The sequence below is a fragment of the Heptranchias perlo genome, chromosome X (genome assembly GCF_035084215.1).
Source record: "Heptranchias perlo isolate sHepPer1 chromosome X, sHepPer1.hap1, whole genome shotgun sequence".
Lineage (NCBI taxonomy): Eukaryota > Metazoa > Chordata > Chondrichthyes > Hexanchiformes > Hexanchidae > Heptranchias > Heptranchias perlo.
This window is the reverse complement of record NC_090370.1, coordinates 17755460-17769177: the sequence shown is the minus strand read 5'-3', so window position 1 is coordinate 17769177 and position 13718 is coordinate 17755460. Positions and strand designations below refer to the sequence as shown.

Genomic DNA, 13718 nt, shown 5'->3' with positions numbered 1-13718 from the left:
ATGTCCACCCCCTCATCCCCGGGATTAACCGAGTGAACCTTCTTTGTACTGCCTCGAGAGCAAGTATGTCTTTTCTTAAGTATGGACACCAAAACTGTATGCAGTATTCCAGGTGCGGCCTCACCAATACCTTATATAACTGCAGCAATACCTCCCTGTTTTTATATTCTATCCCGCTAGCAATAAAAGCCAACATTCCGTTGGCCTTCTTGATCACCTGCTGCACCTGCATAATAACTGCATTCAACTCCAGGAAGCCCTGCTAGCCAGTACCCTAACAGGTACAGTGGGGCCTAACTGGATAGGCAGTGGGAGGCTTCCCATTGCTCTGTACTGGGAAACTGTGTGGTTTTAACTAGTTAAATGCCAGCCACGCACTTGAGGTTCCTTAAGCATTGGCTCTGACAACATGTACGTAAGTGGTACCAGTAGTTTAGCGGTTATGTTACTGGGCTAGTAATCGAGAGGTTTGGACTAATAAACCCGTAGAATCATGGCAGTTTGGGAATGTGAATTTAGTTTTAAAAAATCTGAAAATAAAAAGCTGGTACCAGTAAAAGCTGTCATAAAAACCCAACTGGTTCACTAATGTCCTTTAGGGAAGGAAACTCTAATTTGTCAAATATAGTCCGCCATTCACTAAGATCATGGCTGATCTTCAACCTCAACTCCACTTTCCCGCCCGATCACCATATCCCTTGTTTCTCCGAGAGTCCAAAAATCCTTCGATCTCAGTCTTGAATATACTCAACAACTTTCAGCATCCACAGCCCTCTGGGGTAGAGAATTCCAAAGATTCACCACCCTCTGAGTGAAGAAATTCCTCCTCATCTCAGTCTAGAATGGCCGACCCCTTATCCTGAGACTATGCCCCTCTAGTTCTAGACTCTCCAGCCCGGGGAAACAGCATCTTAGCATCTATGAGATCACCTCTCATTCTTCTAAACTCCAGAGAGCATAGGCCCATTCTACTAAATCTCTCCTCATAGGACAACCCTCTCATCCCAGGAATCAATCTAGTGAACCTTTGTTGCACTGCCTCGAAGGCAAGTATATCCTTCCTTAGATAAGGAGACCAAAACTGTACACAGTACTCCAGGTGAGGTCTCACCAAAGTCCTGTACAATTGCAGCAAGACTTCCTTACTCTTGTACTCCAGCCCCCTTAAAGGCCAACATGCCATTTGCCTTCCTAATTGCTTGCTGTCCCTGCATGTTAACTTTCTGTGTTTCTTATACAAGGAGACCCAAATCTCCCCAGTTTGAATACACTGATTTGTCCCAGTTTAAATTCACCAATTTTCCCCAGTTTGAATACACTGATTTGTCCCAGTTTAAATTCACCAATTTTCCCCAGTTTGAATTCAGTGATTCCCCCAGTCTGAATTCAGTGATTCCCACAATTTGAATTCAGTGATTTCCTCAGCTTGAATTCAGTGATTCCCCCAGTTTGAATTCAGTGATTCCCCCAGTCTGAATTCAGTGATTCCCCCAGTCTGAATTCAGTGATTCCCACAGTTTGAATTCAGTGATTTCCTCAGCTTGAATTCAGTGATTCCCCCAGTTTGAATTCAGTGATTCCCCCAGTCTGAATTCAGTGATTCCCCCAGTCTGAATTCAGTGATTCCCACAGTTTGAATTCAGTGATTTCCTCAGCTTGAATTCAGTGATTCCCCCAGTTTGAATTCAGTGATTCCCCCAGTCTGAATTCAGTGATTCCCCCAGTCTGAATTCAGTGATTCCCACAGTTTGAATTCAGTGATTTCCTCAGCTTGAATTCAGTGATTCCCCCAGTTTAAATTCAGTGATTTCCCCCAGTTTGAATTCACACATCCCTCCCCCCTCCCCACTTCAAGTCACTTGCCCCATTTTAAATCTTCCTGCCATTCCGGGGCGGGGGGGGTGGGGGTGGGGGGGAACTCTGATCTATAGGCGAGGCGCGTTGGGTTCCGAACCTCCCCACCGTGGCCATGCCTGCAGCAGCGTTTAAAGGGCCGCTGCTGCCTCCTCCGAAGTGGTTGACTCTTAACTGCCCCCTGAAGTGGCCTAGAAAGTCACTCAGTTGCATTAACCTATTAAGCGGGGCAATTAATTTGAACGATGCCCACGTCCTGAAAATGAATAAGGAGAAAACTGTTTGGTTTGTGGGATGTACCTCTCCCTATGGGCAGAGAGTGCGCACTCTGTATCAGAAAAATAGAAACTCTCCCTTTGCAGATTTCTTACTAGTTTGATTTGCAGACATGCGACTGAGCAACTTGGATTTCCGCAGTGCTAGAACTGTGGAGCTGATATAAAATAGCAGAATGAGCAGGGGGTACTGAAGGCTCTGGTATCCGAGACTATTACAGCAGGAATAGCATATGACCTTGATTAATGTTTCTGGTAAAATTGGAAGGTTTGACAGCTGTTTCAACTCACTGATCTCTGTTTGGCACCTCCCATGATGGCACAGTGGAGGTGAGGAAGTTCCTGTGTGTGGAGATAGCAAGAGTGAAGCCACAGCCTGCCGCACTGTGCCACAGTGCAGTGTGGTTCCAGCGTGCCCTGGCACTGTGCCACCCACACCTAGCGTATTTGCTGTGCTTTCTACTGATTTATTCATGTACTATAGCTGTATTGCCACAGGCTGTGAAAGTGCCAAGGTTAAACAGTCCCGTCTTTCAAGAAAAACACAGGAGTCCAGCTGTAAGGTTTTTGGTGGGATCTTCAGGTTGTGTAGCCATTCAGTCCTTCCCCTGCCCACGACCCCGCCCGAACTCAGGCCGTTATCCGACCGACTTTTCCGGCAGCTTTCACTGTATCCCAGTTGCTATTTGTACCAAACTAACTTTAATGTCTAAAACTTTGATGATTCATCTGCCACTCCACACACACCGCCCTCCCCATCTCTCAGACCTCACTGAATGTTTGCTCACATCCAATCCAGGGAACAAGCTGTTACGGAGCACTCCGAGTTTCAACAGACTCCTTTCACCATGTCACTGAAGCAGGAGAAGAGAGAGCCAACAGGTAAATATCATTGTTATTTTCTAGAGTCCATTAACTATCAATACCTGATCTTCATAAAGCAGTCTGCTTTTCTTTCTCTCTCTCCCTCTCTCTGCCTGCTTCTCTCTCTTTTTGCCTGTTTCTCCCTGTTGCTGTCTTTTTACCTTTCTTTCTCTGTCTCTCTCTCTGTTGTTCGTCTCTTTGTCTCTCTGTTTCCCCTCTCATTCTGTCTCTCTGATTTACAGCCTTACTCTGTTACTCTCTTTTCCTCCCTCGTCCTCTCTATTTGTCTCACTGTCCCTCTCTCACTCTCCATCTCTGTTATTCTGCCTCACCATCTGACTGTCACTGTTTTCCTGTTTTTATTGCATGTTGTTTCTTTTCTCATACACTCTCCAGCAGCCTTACTTTCTCACTCTCTTTTCCAGTCTCTCCTTTCTGAACTGGCTCTGTATCCACTCAGGTTTTTCTTTCCGTCTGCCCATTTAAAAAAGGGGATTTGACTCTCAACTGGGAGACATGAGTTTCAATCCTACTGTTGACCCGTACTTGAGGGAGTTTTTTAGAGGACACGATTCTGACGTCTTTGAAGGAGAGACGTCCTCCCTTGATTTGGTTCCGAGTCCTTTCTTGATTCTGTGCTGGGCTCACTCCTGTTTTGGTTCTGGGTCCTTTCCAGTTTTGCTGTTTTTTTAATTCATTCTTGGGATGTGGGGGTCGCTGACAAGGCTGGCATTTAATGTCCATCCCTTATTGCCCTGACAAAGGTTAATACAACTGACTGTCTTGCTGGGCCAGTTCAGAGTCAATTATGTTGATGTGGGACTGGAGTCACATATCGGCCCAGACTGGGTAAGGACGGCAGGTTTCCTTCCCTAAAGGGCATTAGTGAACCAGTTGGGTTTTTACGACAATCTGACAGCTTCATGGTCACTTTTACTGAGAGTAGCTTTTAATTTCGAGATTTCTTAAACTGATTTCAAAATTCTCAAATTGTCATGGTGGGATTTGAACTCACATTCTCGGGATTATTAGTTCAGAAGCCTAGTTTACTAGTTCAGTAATATAATTATACACTAAAGTACCCTGATGCCTACCATCCTGATTTGGTTCTAGGTCCTATCTTGATGTGGTTCTGGATTCTCTCCTGATTTGGTCCTAGATCCTTTCTTGATTTGGTTCTGGGTTATCTCCTGATTTGGTTCTAGGTCCTATCTTGATTTGGTTCTGGGTTCTCTCCTGATTTGCTTCTGTAATTTTAAATCCCACCAAGGCAGTTTGAGAAATTGAATTCAGTTTTTAAAAAATCGAAGTAAAATTCTGGCATTAGTAAAAGTGACCATGAAGCAGTTGGATTGTCGTAAAAACCCATAATGGTTCACTGATGTCCTTCAGGGAAGGAAACCTGCTGTCCTTACCCGGTCTGGGCCTATATGTGACTCCAGTCCCTGTGGTTGCCTCTTAACTGCACCTGAAGTGGTCTAGGAAGTTGTATCAAACCACGACAACAAAAGGAACAACAAAATAAAACCAGATGGAACACTCAGCTGCGACCCAGGTATTGAATTGGGACACGGCAAAGGCAAACCCAGCCCAGGCAAACACAGCCCAGTCGACCCTGCAAAGCCCTCCTCACTAATATCTGGGGACTTGTGCCAAAATTGGGCGAGCTGTCCCACAGACTAGTCAAGCAACAGCCTGACATAGCCATACCCACAGAATCATACCTTTCAGCCAATGTACCAGACTCCATTTTTTTTTATTCGTTCACGGGATGTGGGCGTCGCTGGCGAGGCCGGCATTTATTGCCCATCCCTAATTGCCCTTGAGAAGGTGGTGGTGAGCCGCCTTCTTGAACCGCTGCAGTCCGTGTGGTGAAAGTTCTCCCACAGTGCTGTTAGGAAGGGAGTTCCAGGATTTTGACCCAGCGACGATGAAGGAACGGCGATATATTTCCAAGTCGGGATGGTGTGTGACTTGGAGGGGAACGTGCAGGTGGTGTTGTTCCCATGTGCCTGCTGCCCTTGTCCTTCAAGGTGGTAGAGGTCGCGGGTTTGGGAGGTGCTGTCGAAGAAGCCTTGGCAAGTTGCTGCACTGCATCCTGTGAATGGTACACACTGCAGCCACTGTGCGCCGGTGGTGAAGGGAGTGAATGTTTAGGGTGGTGGATGGGGTGCCAATCAAGCGGGTTGCTTTGTCCTGGATAGTGTTGAGCTTCTTGAGTGTTGTTGGAGCTGCACTCATCCAGGCAAGTGGAGAATATTCCATCACATTCCTGACTAAGATGGTGGAAAGGCTTTGGGGAGTCAGGAGGTGAGTCACTCGCCGCAGAATACCCAGCCTCTGACCTGCTCTTGTAGCCACAGTATTTATATGGCTGTTCCAGTTAAGTTTCTGGTCAATGGTGACCCCCAGAATGTTGATGGTGGGGGATTCGGTGATGGTAATGCCGTTGAATGTCAAGGGAAGGTGGTTAGACTCTCTCTTGTTGGAGATGGTCATTGCCTGGCACTTGTCTGGTGTGAATGTTACTTGCCACTTATCAGCCCAAGCCTGGATGTTGTCCAGGTCTTGCTGTAAGTGGGCAGGGACTGATTTATTATCTGAGGGGTTGACGATCCGGATTCTTTCCCCTCAGTCTGGTTCAGTAATAACTGAAGTCGAATACATTTTAAAGTTCAGCACAACTTTAATAGCAGGGTTCTTAGTCTGCAGCATTGATTTGGACTCCTGATAGAGTCCCTCTATGCTGGCAGAGCAAGAACAAAAACATACAGAAATCCACACGTTTTTATACAAATCAATAGGGTTGGAACATACTTAACGAGGGTCAACACCAATCATAAGCCGGGCACAGGTTGCCATGCGAGGTTACATTATTTCCGGCCAATCATAAATCGTCCATGTGCTGATCATGCTGCTGTTAGACATCAAAGGGGATACTTCCTCACCTTCCAACTTGGAATGTTCTTCCCTGTTCCTTCTGTTCCTTATCTCCCAACCTGGAATGTCTTTCAACTTTGGCTAAGCTCGTTACCTATATTGATCTGCCATAAACATGGAGACATTCAGACCAGTCCTTGAATCACATCAAAGACTCGACATTGATAAGACCATGCAAACCTGCTGACTACGCAAACATATGGCCCAGCAGGAGGGCCAGGCCACCTGTACCAATCTCAGTTATTAACTAATTAACCCTTTCTAACCATTTTGCATTCTGCTTCTTTGCCACGTAGACATTTTAATATTTTACTGAAAACTGACCACGTAGGGATTCTCAGGGTTGCGAATGGAACTGAACACTGTGCAATCATCAGCGAACATCCCCATTTCTGACCTTATGAAGGAGGGAAGGTCATTGATGAAGCAGCTGAAGATGGCTGGGCCTAGGACACTGCCCTGAGGAACTCCTGCAGCAATGTCCTGGGGCTGAGATAATTGGCCTCCAACAACCAAATATCTACAAAAGAGCTGAATTCCAGAGGAGAGGTGAGAGTGACTGCCCTTGACATCAAGGCAGCATTTGACCGAGTGTGGCACCAAGGAGCCCTAGTAAAATTGAAGTCAATGGGAATCGGGGAAAACTCTCCAGTGGCTAAAGTCATACCTAGCACAAAGGAAGATGGTAGTGGTTGTTGGAGGCCAATCATCTCAGCCCCAGGACATTGCTGCAAGAGCTCCTCAGGGCAGTGTCCTAGGCCCAACCATCTTCAGCTGCTTCATCAATGACCTTCCCTCCATCATAAGGTCAGAAATGGGGCTGTTCGCTTATAATTTCAGTGTTCAGCTCCATTCGTAATTCCTCAGATAATGAAGCAGTCCAGTGCAACAAGACCTGGACAACATCCAGACTTGGGCTGATAAGTGGCAAGTAACATTCATGCCATATAAGTGCCAGGCAATGACCATCTCCAACAAGAGAGAGTCTAACCACCTCCCTTTGACGCCCCATCATCAATATTCTGGAGATCATTATTGACCAGAAACTCAACTGGACCAGCCATATAAATACCGTGGCTACAAGAGCAGGTCAGAGGCTGGGTATTCTGCGGCGCGTGACTCATCTCCTGACTCCCCAAAGCCTTTCCACCATCTGCAAGGCACAAGTCAGGAGTGTGATGGAATACTCTCCACTTGCCTGGATGAGTGCAGCTCCAACAACACTCAAGAAGCTCGACACCATCCAGGACAAAGCAGCCTGCTTGATTGGCACCCCATCCACCACCCTAAACATTCACTCCCTTCACCACCGGCGCACAGTGGCTGCAGTGTGTACCATCTACAGGATGCACTGCAGTAACTCGCCAAGGCTTCTTCGACAGCACCTCCCAAACCCGCGACCTTTATCACGTAGACAGACAAGAGCAGCAGGCGCATGGGAACAACACCACCTGCACGTTCCCCTCCAAGTCACACACCATCCCGACTTGGAAATATATCGCCGTTCCTTCATCGTCGCTGGGTCAAAATCCTGGAATTCCCCTGTGGGAGTGCCTTCACCACTTATACTGCAGCGTTGAAGAAGAAGGCGGCTCACCACCACCTTCTCATGGGATGGGCAATAAATGTCGGTCTTGCCAGTGAAGCCACATCCCAAGAATGAACAGTTAAAAAAAAAATTGGCAAGGTTCAGCTCCAGGCTCTCATTACCACTGTGGAGGAGAGTGGACTTTGATCAGGCTGTACGTAATACCAAAGATTAATTGTTTCTGGCTCTCCCACCTCCCGTTCAATAAAATGGTAAACAAATTCACTTGGGTGTGGATGAAACCTGGCAAAGCTGCTCAAACACCAATCTGAAGACATCTCGACATGTCGGTTATTAATCAACTAGATTCATGCAAGTGCTGGGGTGATTGCCAAGCTGGGGGATAGTCCTGGATATGTAAAGGGCGACTGACCCAATCATTTTGTTGCTCTGTCTCTTTGCCTCTCAATTTTCTGAGATTCTCTCTCTCTTGCTGCGCTGCTGCTACGATGTCTCTCTTTCGTTTTCTGCCACCTTCTGCCCGAACTATAATCTTTCAAAGTTCTCAGGAACTGTCCCTCTGGATTGGAAAATTGCACGTCACTCCGCTTTTTAAGAAAGGAGAGAGTGGGAAACCGGGAAATTATAGGCCAGTTGGCCTAACATCTGTTGTGGGGAAATTGCTGGAGTCTATAATTAAGGATAGGGTGACTGAACACCTCGAGAATTTTCAGTTAATCAGGGAGAGCCAGCATGGATTTGTGAAAGGTAGGTTGTGCCTGACAAACCTGATTGAATTTTTTGAAGAGGTGACTAAAGTAGTGGACAGGGGAATGTCAATGGATGTTATTTATATGGACTTCCAGAAGGGATATGATAAGGTCCCACATAAGAGACTGTTAGCTAAGATAGAAGCCCATGGAATCGAGGGAAAAGTACGGACTTGGTTAGGAAGTTGGCTGAGTGAAAGGCGACAGAGAGTAGGGATAATGGGTAGGTGTTCACATTGGCAGGATGTGACCAGTGGAGTCCCGCAGGGATCTGTCTTGGGACCTCAATTATTCACAATATTTATTAACGACTTAGATGAAGGCATAGAAAGTCTCATATCTAAGTTTGCCGATGACACAAAGATTGGTGGCATTGTAAGCAGTGTAGATGAAAACATAAAATTACAAAGCGATATTGATAGATTAGGTGAATGGGCAAAACTGTGGCAAATGGAATTCAATGTAGACAAATGTGAGGTCATCCACTTTGGACCAAAAAAGGATAGAACAGGGTACTTTCTAAATGGTAAAAAGTTAAAAACAGTGGATGTCCAAAGGGACTTAGGGGTTCAGGTACATAGATCATTGAAGTGTCATGAACAGGTGCAGAAAATAATCAAGAAGGCTAATGGAATGCTGGCCTTTATATCCAGAGGACTAGAGTACAAGGGGGCAGAAGTTATGCTGCAGCTATACAAAACCCTGGTTAGACCGCACCTGGAGTACTGTGGGCAGTTCTGGGCACCGCACCTTCGGAAGGACATATTGGCCTTGGAGGGAGTGCAGCGTAGGTTTACTACAATGATACCCGGACTTCAAGGGTTAAGTTACGAGGAGAGATTACACAAATTGGGGCTGTATTCTCTGGAATTTCAAAGGTTAATGGATGATCTGATCGAAGTTTATAAGATATTAAGGGGAACAGATAGGGTGGATAGAGAGAAACTATTTCCGCTGGTTGGGGATTCTAGGAGTAGGGGGCACAGTCTAAAAATTAGAGCCAGACCTTTCAGGAGTGAGATTAGAAAACATTTCTACACACAAAGGGTGGTAGAAGTTTGGAACTCTCTTCCGTAAACGGCAATTGATACTAGCTCAATTGCTAAATTTTAAATCTGAGATAGATAGCTTTTTGGCAACCAAAGGTATTAACGGATATGGGCCAAAGTAGGGTATATGGAGTTAGATCACAGATCAGCCATGATCTTATCAAATGGCGGAGCAGGCACGAGGGGCTGAATGGCCTACTCCTGTTCCTATGTCCTTTCTTTCACTCTTTTTCATCTCTCTCTCTAACTTGGGGAGATTTTGAGGCCTCACACCCAGTGGAAATAGGGCAGTAGTTGGAGAATGTTCCTGCTCTGGTCATCCCTATCTTCATAGAATCATAGAATCATAGAAAGTTACGGCACAGAAGGAGGCCATTCGGATCATCGTGTCTGTGCCAGCTGAAAAAGAGCTATCCAGCTTAATCCCACTTGGTCCATAGCCCTGTAGGTTATGGCTCTTCAGGTGCACATCCAGATACTTTTTAAATGAGTTGAGGGTTTCTGCCTGTACCACCCTTTCAGGCAGTGAGTTCCAGACCCCCACCACCCTCTGGGTGAAAAAAATTCTCCTCAGCTCCCCTCTAATCCTTCCACCAATTACTTTAAATCTATACACCATGGTCACTGACCCCTCTGCTAAAGGAAATAGGTCCTCCCTATCCACTCTATCTAGTCCCGTCATAATTTTATATACTTCAATTAAATCACCCCTCAGCCTCCTTTGTTCCAAAGAAGATAACCCCAGCCTATCCAATCTTTCCTCACAGCTAAAATTCTCCAGCTCTGGAAACATCCTCGTAAATCTCCTCTGTACCCTCTCTAGTGCAATCACATCTTTCCTGTAATGAGGTGACCAGAACTGTACACAGTACTCAAGCTGTGGCCTAACTAGTGTTTTATACAGTTCCAGCATAACCTCCCTGCTCTTATATTCAATGCCTCGGCTCATAAAGGAAAGTATTCTTAACCACCTTATCTACCTGTCCTGCTACCTTCAGGGATCTGTGGACATGCACTCCAAGGTCCCTCACTTCCTCTACACCTCTCCGTATCCTCCCATTTATTGTGTACTCCCTTGCCTTGTTTGCCCTCCCCAAATGCATTACCTCACACTTCTCCGGATTGAATTCCATTTGCCACTTTTCTGCCCACCTGACCAGTCCATTGATATCTTCCTGCAGTCTACAGCTTTCCTCCTCACTGTCAACCACACGGCCAATTTTTGTATCATCTGCAAACTTCTTGATCAAGCCCCCCACATTCAAGTCCAAATCATTAATATATACCACAAAAAGCAAGGGACTTCTATTCTATGCCTTGGCTAATAAAGGAAAGTATCCCATATGCCTTTTTAACCACCTTATCGACCTGTCCTGCTAGACCTTATCCAACAGCCTTCCAGTTGCAAAAACACCAATCAACCATTACCCTTTGCTTTTTGTCACCTTCCCTTGGATCCCATGGGCTTTTACTTTTTTGACCAGTCTGCCATGTGGGACCTTGTCAAAAGCCTTGCGAAAATCCATGTAGACTACATCAAATGCATTACCCTCATCGACCTTCCTTGTTACCCCCTCAAAAAATTCAATCAAGTTAGTCAGACACAACCTTCCCTTAACAAATCCATGCTGACTGTCCTTGATTAATCCGTGCCTTTCTAAATGATGATTTATCCTGTCCCTCAGAATTGATTCCAATAATTTACCCACCACCGAGGTTAGACTGACTGGCCTATAATTACTCAGTCTATCTCTTTCTCCCTTTTTAAAGGGCAGCCAGATTGCCGACCTGAGTCAGATGGTAGGACCTTTTACGATGCAAACCGGGGTCCTAAGATGTTAGTTGTTTAATTCTGCACCACCATTCTTGACTGGATGTGGCAGGACTGCAGAGCTTTGACCTGATCCGTTGGTTGTGGGATCACTTAGCTCTGTCTACAGGATGCTGCTTCCGCTGATTAACATCGCATGTAGTCCTGTGCTGTCGATTCACCAGGTTGGCACCTCATGTTCAGGTTCACCTGGTGCTGCTCCCAGCATGCTCTTCTACACTCCTCGTTGAACCAGTCTCAGCTGGTGCTCCAGCCAAAGCGGAGCACGGCAGGTAAGTTTTCATTTATTGTCATGGGGTGGGGGGAATGCACCTCCGGACTTCACAAAACAAGCTGGGCCATTCCCCTCCCCCAGAGAACGGACCCTCTCCTGAACCTACCTTCTTTTGGCCAGGCCACCCGATAGTTTGTTTTCCACTCGCAGCCCCGCCGGCCCTATGCTAACAAGGCCCAGCCCTCAAAACACCTGTCGGGGCTATCGGGTGGCCAGTGGGCATTGGTCATGTTTTCTCTCCGTCAGTCTGGCTCTGTTTTGTCAGTGTCAGTTGGGAATCCTTGTGCCTCTGAGTCATGTTAGTCTACATGACAACAAACTACTCTTCAAAGGAATCTACTGTATATCAAGCCCTTTGTGAGGTTTCGAAAGTACCTAATAAGGCAATGTGTAAATGTAAGTTTTTTTCTTTCTTTGTCTTGTTCTCTGCCTCACCCTCTTCCTCACATTATTTGTCTCGGTGTTTATCTCTCTCTCTCTCTCATTCTGTCACTCTTGCTCTCTCTTGATCATTGTTTCTCAGTCACCGTGTTACTCTGACAGACATAGTGGATAGGAGAGAGACAGTGAATGTTATCTACCTGGATTTCAGGAAGGCATTTAACGCTGCCCAATATAATAGGCCACTACATAAGGTCCAAGCTCATGGGATAGACCAAATGTATTAAAATTGATTGGTAGATGGTTGCTTGGTAGACAACAATCAGTAGTAGTGCATGGACAGGTATCTGGTTCATTGTTGGGGCTGAAGTTTATCATTTTTATAAATGATTTAGAGGAAGGAATTGTGTCCAAAGTGTCCAAATTTGCAGATGATACCAATTTGGGAGCAGTGGCAAATGATGAATGTCAACACACACAAATTCAAAAGGATCTGGTGACTCGATCAGTGGGCAGAGGAATGGCAGATGTAGTTTAATACAAGGAAATGTAAGGTCAGGAGATTGGGCAGAGGGGAGGTTAATGTGGATTATGTGCTAAATGGGATTGTACTTGAGGTGTCGGAGAGGGAGACAGATCTTGGGGTTTTCAGCGACAGGTCACTAAAACCATCAGCACAATGTTCCCAGGCTGTTAAAAAAGCTAACAGAATGTGGCATGTGAGTAGCGAGGGTAGAACATGTAAATCCAGAGAGATCATTATAAAACTGTATTTGGCCCTGGTGAGACCACATCTGGAGTATCCATGTGGTATTGGTCTCCGTATTTCAATTATTGGGGGGGTACAGAGAAGGATATTCAGTTATTGGAGGGGGTACAGAGAAGGGTATTCTGTTATTGGGGGGGTACAGAGAAGGGTATTCAGTTATTGGAGGGGGTACAGAGAAGGGTATTCTGTTATTGGGGGGGTACAGAGAAGGGTATTCAGTTATTGGAGGGGGTACAGAGAAGGATTTTCAGTTATTGGGGGGGGTACAGAGAAGGATTTTCAGTTATTGGAGGGGTACAGAGAAGGATTTTCTGTTATTGGGGGGGTACAGAGAAGGATATTCAGTTATTGGAGGAGGTACAGAGAAGGGTATTCAGTTATTGGAGGAGGTACAGAGAAGGGTATTCAGTTATTGGGGGGGGGTACAGAGAAGGATATTCAGTTATTGGAGGGGGTACAGAGAAGGGTATTCAGTTATTGGGGGGGGTACAGAGAAGGGTATTCTGTTATTGGGGGGGGTACAGAGAAGGGTATTCAGTTATTGGGGGGGTACAGAGAAGGGTATTCAGTTATTGGAGGGGGTACAGAGAAGGATTTTCAGTTATTGGAGGGGTACAGAGAAGGATTTTCTGTTATTGGGGGGGTACATAGAAGGATATTCAGTTATTGGAGGAGGTACAGAGAAGGGTATTCAGTTATTGGAGGAGGTACAGAGAAGGGTATTCAGTTATTGGGGGGGGTACAGAGAAGGATATTCAGTTATTGGAGGGGGTACAGAGAAGGGTATTCAGTTATTGGGGGGGGGTACAGAGAAGGGTATTCTGTTATTGGGGGGGGTACAGAGAAGGGTATTCAGTTATTGGAGGAGGTACAGAGAAGGGTATTCAGTTATTGGGGGGGGTACAGAGAAGGGTATTCTGTTATTGGGGGGGGTACAGAGAAGGGTATTCAGTTATTGGGGGGGGTACAGAGAAGGGTATTCAGTTATTGGAGGGGGTACAGAGAAGGGTATTCAGTTATTGGGGGGGGGGTACAGAGAAGGGTATTCTGTTATTGGGGGGGGTACAGAGAAGGGTATTCAGTTATTGGAGGGGGTACAGAGAAGGGTATTCAGATATTGGAGGGGGTACAGAGAAGGATATTCAGTTATTGGAGGGGGTACAGAGAAGGGTATTCAGTTATT

The 13718-nt window shown here is 45.9% G+C and overlaps 1 protein-coding gene across 4 annotated transcripts in view; it reads left to right on the top strand.

The window, feature by feature from the left end:
- Positions 1 to 13718, top strand: part of LOC137307324 (natural resistance-associated macrophage protein 2-like) — a 218548-nt gene that overhangs the window by 24150 nt on the left and 180680 nt on the right. For 2 of the 4 annotated variants that reach the window (XM_067976799.1, XM_067976802.1), the window contains exon 1: positions 7969 to 8229. In XM_067976799.1, the coding sequence (XP_067832900.1) occupies positions 7971 to 8229 (259 nt within the window). In that variant the 5' untranslated portion in view covers positions 7969 to 7970. Of the gene's footprint in view, positions 1 to 2640; positions 3012 to 7968; positions 8230 to 13718 lie in introns of those variants that run through there. The other 2 variants (XM_067976801.1, XM_067976800.1) reach the window with 2 other exon arrangements.